Source organism: Monodelphis domestica, chromosome 2 (assembly GCF_027887165.1).
Source record: "Monodelphis domestica isolate mMonDom1 chromosome 2, mMonDom1.pri, whole genome shotgun sequence".
Classification (NCBI taxonomy): Eukaryota; Metazoa; Chordata; class Mammalia; order Didelphimorphia; family Didelphidae; genus Monodelphis; species Monodelphis domestica.
Window position 1 is genome coordinate 975,761 of NC_077228.1, and position 14,653 is coordinate 990,413.

General features: G+C 57.6%; 1 protein-coding gene across 2 annotated transcripts in view; it reads right to left on the reverse strand.

Moving 5' to 3' along the window:
* Positions 1 to 658: 658 nt before the first annotated feature.
* The window catches only part of ST6GALNAC3 (ST6 N-acetylgalactosaminide alpha-2,6-sialyltransferase 3), a 464,848-nt gene continuing 450,853 nt past the window's right edge, over positions 659 to 14,653 (reverse strand). For both annotated transcript variants that reach the window (XM_056814902.1, XM_056814903.1), the window contains exons 4-5: positions 10,878 to 10,985; positions 659 to 8,790 (exon numbers count right to left, since the gene is read on the reverse strand). In XM_056814902.1, coding sequence (XP_056670880.1) covers positions 8,604 to 8,790; positions 10,878 to 10,985 — 295 coding nt within the window. In that variant the 3' untranslated portion in view covers positions 659 to 8,603. The remainder of the gene's footprint in view (positions 8,791 to 10,877; positions 10,986 to 14,653) is intronic.

Here is a 14,653-nt window from a genome sequence, read left to right on the forward strand (position 1 = left end):
CGCCAGATCAATGGCTAATTCTTGGCCAAGGGGAACAGCAATGAGCCGGGGCTCCTGGTACGGGATCTCCCTGGTCCAAAGCCTTAAAAGCCCTCCATCATCTCTCAGGTCTAGTATGGGGCTTGGAGCCCAGAAAGCTTGCTGCTGCCCCCACCTTCAGAGGTGCAAGGGAGGAAGGTTTAGAACCAGAAAAAGAGGAGAATGACTAGTAGCATGACCGGAGAGGAGCGCCATCCTTTGGGTCTTCCCTAGCGATGATGCCACCAAGCCCTTGGCTACATGTTTGGGTATGCCGCTAATGACACAGAGCACACGGGGTCCTCCCAAAGGTAAGCCTTACGTGGGTGGGATCCTGTTTTAGGCGCCTCCTCTTCCCTGCCTTCCACGTCGGAGAGCCTCGGTAAGCATCGTTTGAATGGCTGCTGGCCGTGGGGAATGGCACAGATGCCCATGTCGGGTGCTTGCCAGAACGCCTACAGCCACATTTCCCAAGACATGGCTAGCAAGGCTCCTCGTACGCTCATGTAATGAGCTGCTTTCCATGCTTTCAGCCTAATTCATCACTGAATGCTCAGCGAGCTCCCTTGGATTCGATGTAGAAAAAGACAAATGGTTCAGCGTGGAACATCTATAATTTTAAGAAACCCTCCAAACAAGAGATTAGAAAATGGTATTTATTGCTGAAAACGGAACGTATCCAAGTCATCACTTTGAAAATACAGAGAACACATCAAAGTATTATAAATGCATAGAAAACAAGAGACACCCTCAAAAGCCGAAAATCAGAGCAAACTTGAGTATGAAGAATTTATTTAATCTAATATAAATAGGAAAAGGTGGACAAAATAAATGGCCTCTAAATCTATGGTGACATCCATTACGCATAAATTACTGTGGGAGGAATGCCACCAACCCAAATGGAAATCTCTTGGGTCATTTCCTTTCAAAGCTAGAGGAGAACAAACAATCCTAGAAAAACAGGAGCATATGTGCAGACAGCTGGCAGGCAAGGGGCAGTGCCCAAAGGCAGCCTCCCAGGAAGCACTGGGGGAGAAGAGCTCCATTATCTATGGCATTCATCACCCACAGACTTCTTGGCCAAACAACAGTTTCCATATACGTGCAAGTAGAGCTTCGCCCATGGAAGTCGACCCCCCCTGACCGCACACGCACTTCCTCGGTGCTGGTGAGTTCCCAGGAACCTTCCCGGGGTGGGCAGTATTGGGACTTTGGATCCCTGTGCGGGCAGAGGAGTGTCGCCATTGGGTTCATTTACCCTGGGATAGGTCCGGTCTTGTGACAAGGTTCACTCTCTGATGTGTGTGGAAACTCCTGGTGATGAATAACTTCGGGGAGGCGAGCCAGTCCCCAAAGGCAGTCCTTTAAGTGGTCCAAGTCAGGAAGCTAACTAACTAACACTCCTGGATGTGACTCTGGACAATTCACCGAACCCTCGAAGCCTCATGAAACGCTGTGAGCTTTCCAAACTAAACTGGAGCCCTGTGGGCTGGAGGCAGTCCCCATCGCCCAGGTCATCTGCGGCAGACGCGGGACTCACTCACTGAGGTGGCTCAGTGGATAGAGCGCAAGAGATCAGGGTTCAGCTCCAGCCTCAGAGCCCCTTGACTTGTGCTCTGCAGAAGGGAACAGCACTGCTCGGTGACTTGACTAAGAAAAGCACACGTACATCTCCGGTGTGGGGTCTTCATGGCTCCGTGTGGAAAGTGAGGCTGTCCTGTAGGCTATACAAGGCTCCTTTGGGCTCTCCGATCCATTCTCCTGGAGTCATGGACAGACTGGAGTCTGTTACGTTGACGCCCTTGAAGACGCCCCCTTTTGTTCACCTCCTTTTCCTGGTTTTTAAAGTTCGCACTCCTCTCTGTCAATGGGGAAGTAAAGGAAATGGATTTGGCAGCCTGCCACACTTTCCCAAAGGTGGAGTGGCATTTCCTGTGGCAGGCAAAGGGGCCTTTGAAGGCGAAATGATCGTGAAAGAAGGCCTTGGAGAGCCCCTCAGGAAACGGGCCAAAGAGCTGAGAGAAGGTGAGGAGTGAGAGCAGAGTTGGAGGAGGAGGAAGAGCTCCGGAAGACCAGGAAGGGCACCCGCTGAGAAGTACTGCCGTGTCCTAGAGCTCGCTGTGGTTGCTAGAAGCAGAGCTTCACCACCAGTCCTGCCAATTAGGTTTGGCCATGAACAGAATCAATGCAGATCGAACAAGAGGAGGATCTGGTAAGTGGGGCTCATTGGCTCCGGGAGGGAACGATGAAGGACGTGTTCTGAAGTTATATAGGAGACAGACTGAAATACACAAAACCAAGAGCAGCTTCCCCTTACACGTGTTCCAAGGTTATAGATGCATGTATGTAACGGGTACTTACACATGTTTACACGCATACACACGTATGTATAAACAAGGACACAAACTTTGGGTGACCATGTGAAAACTTGCTCCATGTCACCACCAGTCAAAGACATGAACATTTCCCATGGAGCACACTGACACGTATGGCTAAATGATTTAACTTGGCTTTGGGCTTCTGGAAACGGCAGCAAGAAGGGGAATCATTGGGTATTCAGCAGTGCAGCGGCCCCTTCGGGAGCCGCGATGAACACGCAGCAGAGAAAGTGTCCGTTTTCCACGTGACTCCAGGAAGGAGAGCTGGCAGACGAGGGCTAGTGAACAGCTCGGTCTCACGGCGACCGTCCTTAGCTTCACCGTGAGGTGCAAAGGAAAAGAATGTTTGTTCCAGTACAAGACTTGGGGCTTGTTTTCCTGCACTCGGAGAGTTCTGCTTCCAGGCCGCCTCGTGGCATGGAGGCGAGGCTGGCTTCTTGAAGGCTACGACCGCAATGAACACGCCAATGGGATCCGGAAAAAGATGGGATGGGAGAGGGGACCCGAGTCCCAGATTTGAGGAAGTAGAACACCCTGGCCACCCGGAAAGCCCTCCCATTTGGGCTTGTCATCGGAAGGGGGGCAAACTGGCGTCGGAGAAGCTGGTGACAGGTTGGCAACAGGATCAATGCGTGTTTCATGAGATCGAATGAACACATGTAGCCATGGAGGTGGTGATCTTCACAGACGTGGCGAGTGCCCACGCCGATGGGAGCCACGATCATCAAAGAAGGAATCCAAGGAAGCAGCCTCTGATGTCCGACGACCGTGCTCCACCGGCTTCCCTTCTTGAGCGTGAAGGAATCACCTTTGTCATCCTCCTTTTCTTCTGGGATTTCATTCACTTCCCAGCATTTTGGTACTACCGAGTCTGGGTCACCCCCAGAGCGCTGGCTTTGGTGTTTTGATGCCCTGTTTAGTGTGCCTGCTTCGGGCAAAGTCCTTTTCGAGGCAGGGGATGTACAACTAGCCTCGGGGAGATTCCATTCCGCAAGGAGAAGGGCATCCCGGAAATGAAGAGCTCCAGGAAAGGCCCTCCCCATCTTTGGCTAAAAGGATCCCTGGAGGAATTCAGGATTGTAGAGATACAGGAGGGCCCCCAAAGCGCTGTCCAAGGTGAAAAACCCACTTTAAAGCTGGATTCAGCTCTTTAGTCTGCACGGCCTTGGGTAGGTCACTTATTTCTCCTCTTCTGGAAGATGAGCGGTTTGGACTCAGGGACACAAGGGAAGAGGGTCCTTCCATGAATTGAGCACTGGCTTTGGGGTCCAATGACCCAGGCTCAAGTCCTATCTCTGGCAATATCTATGAGACCCTGTGCAAGTCATTGAACCTGTGTTGGCTTTAATTTCCCATCAGTAAAATGCATAGATTGAACATGATGACTCATGGGTCCTTCTAGCTCTGAGGTTATGCTCCCGTCATCAATAAGATGCAGAGGTAATTGGGTGGTGCAGTGGATAGAGCGCATTGTCCTGGAGTCAGGAAGACCTGAATTCAAATCCAGCCTCAGACACATTACTGGCTGTGTGACTTTGGTCAGTTTGCCTCAATTTCCTCAACTGTAAAATGGGGATAACAATAGCACCTACCTTGTAGGGCTGTAAGAATCGAGTGAGATCTTTGTAAAGTGCTTGGAACAGTGCCAGACCTTAGTGGGGATCATTTAAATGCTCACTACCTCCCCCTCCTCCTGACAGAGGAGTCAGTCATTATCTCCAAGAGCCAGCACTACCCAGCATTCACTTGGCCTGGTTGGCCCCTCCTACAGCTGCCCGGGAACCCCCAGACGGGCAGACCTTGGAGACACGTGGCAGTCGGCCTCCCTCTGCAAACACGGGAGAGCTGGAACATTGGGCCGCGTGGCTCTGGTCATGGAGCCTCCAAGCCTAACCAGAGCTCCCCTTCCTGGGGGAAGGTGGGAAACCTGTTTCCAGAAATCCACTGTCCCCAGGCCATGGCAGCCCCGCGGAAGCCCCGGGCCAGGCAGACAGCCGAGGGGCGCCCTGGCTGGCTGGGCGGAAAGGATTCCCCCTAAGGGGTGCCCTTCTGCTCTGGCAGAGCACCAGCTTAGCCCAAAGCCTTCTTTGGACCCGCTTTCGAGGCTTGCGGCTTGGAGGGTCCGGCTCCATCGCCCTGTGGGCCCCTCCCGTCTACTGCCCCTTCCCGGTGGCCTCCCTGGCGTGGAGAAGCCCGTTTGCTGGGGCCCTGCGGTTGGGAATCATCCCCTCACGCTGGCTCTGGAGGATGGCAGTTGTGCTCGCTTTTGGCACGCCACGTTGTGTTAACTGGACACGGTGTCAGGAGGAAAGTCTGATGGCGGCCGAGCCTGAACTGGTCAGTAACAGCCAGTGACGGGCACCAGGGAAGCCTTGGTCTCCAGGAAGGGAAGTCGGGCCTCCTGTGGACATCGTCATCGCTGCCGAGGCCGGAGGAGTGAGGCTCCTTCCCTCACTTCCCGCTTAGCACTCTCCCAGCCTCCTCTCTACTCAGGAAGAGCCTCCAGGCCAATGGGAAGGAACCATGATGCCTCTGGGCAGGGAGCGGTCCACAGAGGCTCCGCCCAGGGCGTGACCCCCTTGGGGGCTGGGGAGGGCCGGGTGGCCCAGGACAGCCACTACTGGGCTTTCTTCTCGGGACTCCTAGCAGAGGGCGGCACAGATCCTCAGAGCCCCGGGGCGGGTCGCCCCCTTTCCGCTTGCCTTCAGGCTTGCAGCGAGGCTTTTAGAGTGCGGCGCTCCCAATCTAGAATAGGGTTTCCCACCTTCCAGGGGAAAAGCCAGAGAGGCAGATGGCGACACATGACTATATTCAATACGTGCACACACAAGCATGGAGCCTGGGACAGTAAACCCGGCCGTGCACACATGTGAGGGCACGTATGTTTGCGGCGTACACACGGATGCCCACGCATTCTTACGGCCTGAAAAAGTGCTGCCCGTGTAGAGACCAGGGTAGAAGCGCACCGTGCTGAAGTCATCCGCCGCCTGTGCTTGGAAGTCTTCTGAACGCATCGCCGGGCAAGCACGAGGGCCGCCTCCGTCTTCCCTTCCCTGCTGCGCCTCCTGTGGACGTGGGCAGCCCAGGAGGGCCAGTTGGTCTCCATCATCCCCACCCGTGTCCGCCTGCAGGCTTCAATGATGGGGGTGGTGCCGCCTCACTTCTTGGCAAACACGGTTTTCTGCCTGGAGGAAGGGACTCCCCAAGAGCGTCGGGATGGCCCGGCCTGGGCTTGCGTGCCCAGAGGCCGCCACAGGCATCCTGCTGGCACCGACACACCTTCTTTCCTTAGTAACAGTGAAAATCACTTGAAGGGGAGATGAGGGCCGGAAGTGCTCAGAATTAGCATTATTGAGGCAGCAGCTCTGAAAGTGAGGCCCCTGAAAGGGTAGAGAAGGGGGAGGAGGTTCCGAGGCTGGTCCCTGCGGCTGGCTCTGGCGGGCTCCAGAGGTGGAGAGAAGCCTCATGGTCTGTTTGAATGAGCCACAAGGACCGGGACTCCACCATGGAATCTGGCTATTCGTGCCTGCCCTGAGGAGGGCTCAGCTTCCCACAGAAGGAGGTGCTGGCAAGGCCACAGCTGCAGAAAGTGTCTCCGGCCAGGCCACATGTTCCTGTCTGGTGTCCTGGCTAGTCTCTCCACTGGCCTCTCTTGTGGCTCATTTGATTAGCACCTGGGAGGGGGGAGGTAGAAGATCTAGAGCCGAGCTGCAGAGCATGGGGAGGCCAGAGCTCCATTAAGAGGGGACGCAGATCCCAAAGCACCAGATACTCATGTAGGGCTCCTTAAGATGGAGGAGGGGGGCAGCTTGACATCAGAAAAGCCAGACTCCAGCGGGCCTCCTCCTCTTCTGCTTTTCATGCCCCCCCCCCAGGCCCCACTTCTCCAATGTTGAAAATGAGGCTCTGAATGAAGCCACTGGCCAGGTTCCTACAGCTCTCAACATGGACGTCTCCCCTGGCTTCTTAGGGTGCTCCGACTCTTCCAGCCTCCCTGTGCCACAGGCACTTGTTGGGGCTTGGCAGCATTAATGATGTAAACTTGATTACCAATAGGCCTCAGTCTATGGAGGAATGCCATAGGCTTAGGGCACTCTCTATCCTTCTGTATTTGTGGAGACAGAGAGAGAGCAGGGGAATCCCAAACCCACTTAGCCCCCAGCCTTTATTGTCTTCTGCACCCTTCTTTCTTTCAGCCACCCCTGAAATAAGTAACCTTAAAATATTTCCATCTCTGAGACAGCACAGTTTCACAAGGAAGTGTTGGATATAGTCTGAAGACCTGGGTTCAAATGCTACCCTGCCATTAAAATCTGTGTGACCCTGGATGTGTTACTTGGCATCTTCTTTGGGCCTCAATTTCCTTATCTGTAAAATGAGGGGGTCGGGCTAGATAACGTCTAAGATGCCTTCCAGTTTCAGATTTTAGTGAAAGCACCCTCTGGAGCAGTGATAGGCATCCATTTCTGCTCTGATTAAGAAAACAAGATGAAGCATGTTACAAAGAATACCAAGCAGGAAGAGATACCATCTGGTCAAGAGGCTCCTCCATGGCAGAATGACAGTACACAGAGTAATGCCTGGACAGATGGAGGAGGGGGAGGTGGGGAGGGCCGGATCCACCCCAAGGTGGCAAAATTGCTAGTGAGACGTGCTTCAAGAAAGCATGTTCTTTCCAAGGTTGGTGCTTGCACTTAATAAAAATGCTCACACGCATACGTGTGTGTGTGTGTGTGTGTGTGAGAGAGAGAGAGAGAGAGAGAGAGAGAGAGAGAGAGAGAGAGAGAGAGAGAGAAAGAAAGGAAGAAAGAGAGAGAGAAAGAAAAAAGAAAGGAAGAAAGGAAGGAAGGAAGGAAGGAAGAGAAAGAAAAGAAAAGAAAAAAGAGAGAGAGAGAAAGGAAGAAAGGAAGGAAGAGAAAGAGAGAGAGAGGCAGAGAGAAAGGAAGAGAAAGAGAAAAAAGAAAGGAAGAAAGAAAGGAAGGAAGGAAGAGAAAGAAAGAGAGAGAGAGGCAGAGAGAAAGGAAGAGAAAGAGAAAAAAGAAAGGAAGAAAGAAAGGAAGGAAGGAAGAGAAAGAGAGAGGCAGAGAGAAAGGAAGAGAAAGAGAAAAAAGAAAGGAAGGAAGAAAGGAAGGAAGGAAGAGAAAGAAAGAAAAGAAAAAAGAGAGAAAGGAAGGAAGGAAGGAAGGAAGGAAGAAAAGAAAGGAGAAAGATAGAGAGAGGAGAAATCTTGGGTGTATCAAATATCAATTGGAACATGCACATACATCCTGGCATATGAGAGCCTCCAAATCTATGTAAAAATAGGTTTGTGTTCTCTGTTCCGTGATGTAGAAAGCATAGAAAATGGCGTTTTCTCGTGGCATGTTTAAGCAGGGCTCGGCTCGGCAGCCACTGGGGCGATGTGAAAGCGTGTCTCTCGAGTTCTCACCATGTTTGTTACTAGAACGTTGCAGTCAACATTCCTGGTGTTAAAACACCCCCTCTGGATGTTTGCTTCTCGCTGAGGCAGGGCCCAAAGACGCACTGTGGGTCTTTCTGAAGAAGTCGGTTGAGTTCTGTGGCTTGGCTAGCACACATGGAGCAGCTGCGATCCACGACTCAACAGTTTTGTGGAACGTCTGGAGATGGCGCAGCTTTCCGGGCCTCCTCGCTTCCTTGGGGCCCTTCCCCTTCCCTGCCATGGCCAGCTTGCCAATTATTAGGGAATGGGCCCTATTTTACCCCAGAGAGGCCGTGCAGTGCTGCCCATGGACTAACCAGCTAGCATGGTCAGACTCTCAGAGCTGGGTGCCTTGGCTTGGCCCGGTCTTTACGGACAACTCGCCTTCACCTGGGAGGAGTGGCCTTGGCCTCATGGTGGGCCTCTCTCTAATGGCCAGCTGTGGCCCCAAGGGTGGCTCTCCTGACTGAAGCCGTCCCTCCCATCTCTTAGGTCACTGTTGTCCTACACGTCCCACGGACCTTGGAGTGGACACCAGTTAAAGTCTAAAAGGGCAACGTGGAATGTGGAACCCAAAGAGGAAAACAGAAAACATGGCCCCCATCCCCTCTGCCACCCCCCACGGAATCCCCAAAGCCATCCATGACGAAGAAGGACCCACTGAAATACAAGAGGAAATCAACTGCGCAATCATCGCGATCATCATGAGCGTGGAGGCAGGGCCGTTCTGCAATGCTGCTTTATACGGGGCGGGCGGCAAACCCGCGTCAAGACACCGTCCAGTTGGGGTGTGTAAACAGGATCTTGTGTTTCTTGGCCCACTTAGCAAACACTTTCTTTTCCGTGATAAACCTGTGACCTCCGTAGGGAGCATTTTCATGGAGAACGTATTCATCGCATTCATCTCTTCCCGGCTCATAGTAGTGGTAGGGAACTTTTCGGAAACCTTCCGACCTGAGAGGGCGAGAGAGAGACAGAGACAGAAGAGAGGGAGGGAGGGAGGGAGGGAGGGAGAGAGGGAGGGAGAGAGGGAGGGAGAGAGGGAGAGGGAGAGACAGAGACAGAAGAGAGGGAGGGAGGGAGGGAAGGAGGGAGAGACAGAGACAGAGAGAGAGACAGAGACGGAGAGACAGAGAGAGACAGACAGAGAAAGAAGAGAGAGAGGGAGGGAGGGAGGGAGAGAGAGACACACAGAGACAGAGAGAGAGAAAGAGAGACAGAGAGACAGAGAGAGACAGAGGGGGGGGAGAGACAGAGAGAGAGACAGAGACAGAAGAGAGGGAGGGAGGGAGGGAAGGAGGGAGGGAGGGAGGGAGGGAGGGAGGGAGAGAGGGAGAGGGAGAGACAGAGACAGAGAGAGAGACAGAGAGAGACAGACGGAGAAAGAAGAGAGAGAGGGAGGGAGGGAGGGAGGGAGGGAGGGAGGGAGAGAGGGAGAGGGAGAGACAGAGACAGAGAGAGAGACAAAGAGAGACAGACGGAGAAAGAAGAGAGAGAGGGAGGGAGGGAGAGAGAGACACACAGAGACAGAGAGAGAGAGAAAGAGAGACAGAGAGACAGAGAGAGACAGAGAGAGAGAGGGGGGAGAGACAGAGAGAGAGAGAGAGGGAGAGACAGACAGAGAGAGAAGAGAGAGAGACAGAGACAGAGACAGAAAGAGACAGAGAGAGAGAGAGAGAGACAGAGAGGAAGAGAGAGATGGAGAGAGGCAGACAGAGACAGCGAGACAGAGACAGAGAGAGAGAGAGAAAGAGACAGAGAGACAGAGACAGAGACAGAAAGAGACAGAGAGAGAGAGAGAGAGAGAGAAAGAGAGACAGAGAAAGGAGGGAGGGAGGGAGGGAGGGAGAGAGACAGAGAGAGAAGGAGAGACAGAGAGAGACGACGGGGAGGGAGGGGGAGGGAGAAAGAGGTGAGGAAGCCGGTTCTTTTCACAGAATCCTCTCTATTCCCAGCCCTGGCCGCCCGCCCGCTTCTCCTCGCGCTCCCTTCAGGCTGTGGCGCCAGGAGGTCTGGGAGCTCGGAGTTAGCTGGCTTAAGCCCGCGCTTTCTACGGCGGCTCCAATGGAACCCAAAGCTCTGGTCATGCGGAGCAGGAGGAGGCCACGCCGGCTGGAAGGCTCCGCCCACGGCTCGCTGTCCCTCCGGCCCAGGCTGCGTATGGCGTGGATGGGCGGCTGGCCCTTGCGGGGGGCGTCGGGGGACATCGGCCTCCCCTGGACGGCCGCTTCCTGGCCTGGCCCATGGCGGTCCCCGCGGTGTCCTCGACGCCACCCGCGTGCCGCGCACAGCTCGGCTCCCGGGTAAAGGGGGCCGCCTGGGCTTGATTGGCCAACAAAGGGGGACCCCAGAAGCGAGCGTCTGCCGGGCTGCCCACCTATTGGTGGCCTACAATGTCCGGGAGCTGAGCTTAAGCCGCTGCTCTAAACCGGAGGGCCCTTCGGGATGGAAGGTGGCGGGAGGAGACGGCGGGGAGCTCCGGAGCCCGGAGAAAGGAGGAGCCTGGCGTGGCTTGAGGAAAGAAAAGGCCCTGAAGGCCGAGGCCTGCGCCCTTGGGCCCCCGGGGGAGGCTTGCGGGCTCTGTGACTCCCAAGAGAGGCAGGCAGAGGCCCGGATTCGAGGTCCTCCTCTCACACAGCAGGACTGTGGCAAGTACCAAGGACAAGCCTTGATCGTAGTGGGAAAACCTGGGTTCAAATTCCACCCGTGACCTGTGTGCCCTTGAACAGATCCTGGCCTGGTGGGCTCCCCTGGGAGGCTGAGGGGGAGGCCGAGGGGGAGGCCGAGGGGGGAGGCCGAGGGGGGAGGCCGAGGGGAGGGAGCCGCCTGGGGCCTGGGCCACGTCTACAACTGCTCCCAGGACCTCCCCGGCCGGCTCTCTGAGCCTGTCTGAACTTCGGCTCATCTCCTGGAAGGGGCAGCTCCGGGGAGTCCAGGGTCCTGGGTAGGAGGGATCTAACCAGCGCTGGCCCGAGGTCGCCCAGGCCCCGGAGACTCGAACCCAGGTCCCTCTGAGAGCAGGCTCGGCGCCGGGGCTCAACCTGCAGTACGTGTCGTTAATCATGCCGTAGACATGGATGCCGTAACAGGCGTCCATCGCCAGGATGAGGGTAAACCACCCGGTGCTCAGGTAAGTCCCTGACTGGACCCTGGAAAGAGAGAAGAAACACGCACACGCACTACGCACACGCACATGCACCAACGCGACAACAGGACGGACAGAACGACACGCACACGCGAGAGAGACAACACAGACGTTGGTGAGAAATTCTCTCCTTTAGCCCTTTCCTCCCCTCTTGCAGTCCGTGCTGGCGGTTGGCGCGTGGCCGAGGAGCGGTCAAGGGACCGGCCCAGGGTCATGCCGCCGGGGAGGGTCTGAGGCCCTCCCGCCTCTCCCCCGGAGCCCCCAGCCGCCCCGCGAGGAAGCTCCTGAGCTTCCTGGGGCCTCGCCGAGGCCGCTCGCTTCTTCCCGGCCATTCCGGCCGTCCATCAGCCCCTCCGCGCCCCGGCGGGGCAGCCGTGCCCAGGCTTCGTCCCCAGGCCAGCTCCCAGCGGGCTCCGGCGCCCCTCCCGGCGCCTCCCTGACCCCCGGCACCCCGCTCTCTTTGGAACTGGGTTGCTGGGCGGCCCGTGTGGGGACGTGGAGCCACGACGTGCGTGCGCAGCGCACACGTGACGTTCACTGCCTGTGCGTGTGCGCGCCCCCGGGGCCAGGCCTGCCCTCTCCCTTCTCGGTGGCTCCGGGATGGAGCAGGCGCTTCTGCTCTGACCGTCTACCACGCGCGGAGGCGCACCCAGAGGCGTCTCTTTGGGTCAAGGACACGCTCGAGTGCCTCTCTTTGGGGCCGACGCGGCCCCATGTGGCGGGAGCCATTCTGGAACATGGCGGGCAGGAACCGCGGCATTTTGAGAACGTGCCTGGCCTCTGCTTGGGCATCTCCCTCAGGCTCGCCTAGCCACCCCCTTTTCTAGAGCACCTCAATGCTTGCAGGGTGCCTTCCATTGTCTAGTCGCCTTTGGGTGCCCAAATAACCATGAGAAGGAGATGCGATTGTCCTCCTTTTTTGGATGAGGAAATCGAGGCTGAGAGGTCACAGAGAGTGTCCTGAGGCAGGACTTGAACTCATGGTCTGCCCTCAGAATCCAGCTCTGTAGCGCCGGGCTGTCTGGGGTGTCCCCAAGTAGATCAGGAACTCATCTGTAAGGCAGAGCTGGGCCATTGGAGGGCCTCCAGGAAGGAGCTGTCCATGGGGACACACCTCCTGACTCCCACTTCCCCCTCTATCCACGAGCAGGCTGCTCCGTGGCCGGCCCTTAAACCCACATGGGCTGCATCATGGCTTCTGCTGCCTGGGGTCAGCTTGACTGCTTTCATCTTTGCTGCTCTCCCAGCACTGACTCGGTAGCCGGACGCACAGTAGGTGCTTATACGCGTTTGCTGGCTCGCCTTGACTGAGACAGCTTCGCTGAGCTCTTCCTGTCTGGGGGTGGGGTGGGGGACGGTCCACGAAGCCAGGTGCTGACAGCGTCCCTCGGCTCTCACCGTGCTCCCCAGGCTGCCCGACAGCCCAGCTCGTGCCCTCTGCGCTTGTAGATGGATGGAGCCAGGGAGGGCCATGGTGGGCTCGGTCACGGCCGGCCTGCTGGCGCTGAGGGCCCTGGGGAGCCGAGGAGGAGGCTGGAGTGCCGGGGAGCCATCCATCCCCCTTTTTCATTGGGCAGCTTTGCACGTTGCTGTGCTCCTCATCAAGGCACTCACCGCTGGGAAACGGCTCCCATTCCCAGCTCCTCTCACGGAAAAACCGATGCTGTCAAGGCGGTGATGCAGAGCGCGCTTGGAGGCACGTCATTTAGAATAGGATCCTTCATCCAGTTTTATTACTGATGAAATATCAACTGCCTGGCTCTGCGCGCTTAGCGCGTGCTCTGACAGCCCAGGCCCGCTGCCTCTTCCAGGAAGTCTGGGGCCACCAGGCAGCCGCGGGCTTCAGAGCGCCACCGCTGTCCCCCTGGCCTGGGCCCTCGGCTTCCAGCCGCTTTGCCTGGGCTCCGCTAGTCTCCAGACCGCCTCTCCGGGTCGTCTCCTGCTCCTGACTGACGGCTCTTCACAGCCTCTCTCCTTCCCCTCTTTCCAGGCTTCTTCCACTCTTCTGCGCTCTCCCACACTCTTTGACCCAGCATTCCGGGCCCTCCATTTCCCCCCTCCGGGCCTTTGCATGGTCTGTCTGGAATGGTGGGCCTCCCAGGCACCTCCTTTCCTTGGCTACGCTGGTTTCCTTTAAGCCTCGGGTCCAATCCAACCTTCTGCCCGAAGCCTTTCCAGGGACCCCCCTCCCTGCGCTGCTGGGGCTCCCTCCCACTTGGGCTGGACGTCCCGCGGGGTGCTCCCAGCGGGCTCTAAGCCTCTCCCATCAGAGCTGGAACTGGCAGGGCTGGAGGACGGCCCGCGTGCTGGCCCTTCTGTGCTCCGGGCGCTCAGCCCCGGGGCCGGCCCCAGAGAGCGCCGGACCACTGCCCGCCCCGTTGCTGCAGACCTGCCCCAGAAGCCCCTTCTGGACGCTGGCCGAGGGCCGGGACCAGGACGGGCTCCCAGCAGGCTTCTCTGCGGGCCGCGGAGCTGGCAGCACGGCCCGCGTCAGGCGGCTCGCTCGGGCTCCCTCGTGCTCTCAGCGACCGTAGAGACGCCCGGAGCCAGCGGGCCACCTTCGCCCAGAGCCGATCCTGCTCGGCTCTCTCGAGCTCGCCCACGTCCAGGGACTTTCTCCGTGATCGTTCTTGGGGGTCTCCGGCTGCAGATCCCCCTCCTCGAGAGGCCGGCGACGGGCTACTCCGAGCCTGCCTGGCGCCCCACGCGGGCCACGAAGGCTGCGCCATCGCCCGCCGGGAGCGGAGGAGCCCCGCAGTTGCCAGGATGTGATGTTTCGGCATCAGCTGCTGACGGCCGTCTCCAGAGGCGCGGAGGAGCCCACGGAAGGACGTGTCCTGGGCTCTCGCCCCGAAGGGTCCGGGCGCCTTGGCTGGAAATCCTCCTGCCCAGGAGGCCACCGAAGGACGCCGTTGGCTCCCGGCCACCATTCCGCCGTTCTCTGCCCCCGCGGCTTCTGGAGAAGGGCCAGCTGGGGCAGAACGCGCGGCTCGGTACAGGGTTTCTGCGTGGCACCCTTGCGATGAGGGCGGATTCCGTCATGAGACACAGGAGGAAGTTTCACCGAAGAGAGCTTGAGTGCCTGGCCCAGGCTCACCCAGCCCGCTAGCAAGGGTCTGAGGCCACACCTGAACTCCAGTCCTCCTGCCTCCAGGGCCAGCGCAGCCTCCTTAGCCACGGAGAACAAGCCACAGGCCCCCTCTGAGGGCCACCGCTCCCAAGACGGAGGAAAGCTGCCACGTCCCTTGTGACTTAGCGGCCCCCAAGCAGCGGGAGCCGTGAAAACCGTCTTCTCGTCCCCAGGGTACAAGGGAGACTCGGACAAGGAGAGCCAGGCCAAGGGCTCGGAGAACCGGGACAAGGAGGCGACTCCCAGCCGAGGGAACGAGGAATCGGCCCCCTCCTTTGGGGGACTGTCCCAGACTCTGGGCCATAGCTTGGGGGGGACGCAGGGACCTCCGAGGTCATCCAGCCCGACTCCCTCCTTTTACTGACAGGCCCGCTCCCACTCCGAGTCCCAGCCACCGAGGCCCCGCTGAGCCCTCACACAAAAGCCTCCCCAGAGGAGAGGCCAGGGCAGCTGCCCCAGTCAACATTTCTGGCCTTCTATTCCTGACCCTCTTCCGGCCACACCACCTAGAGGTAGCCACAGTGCGTAGAGTGGGGGCCCAG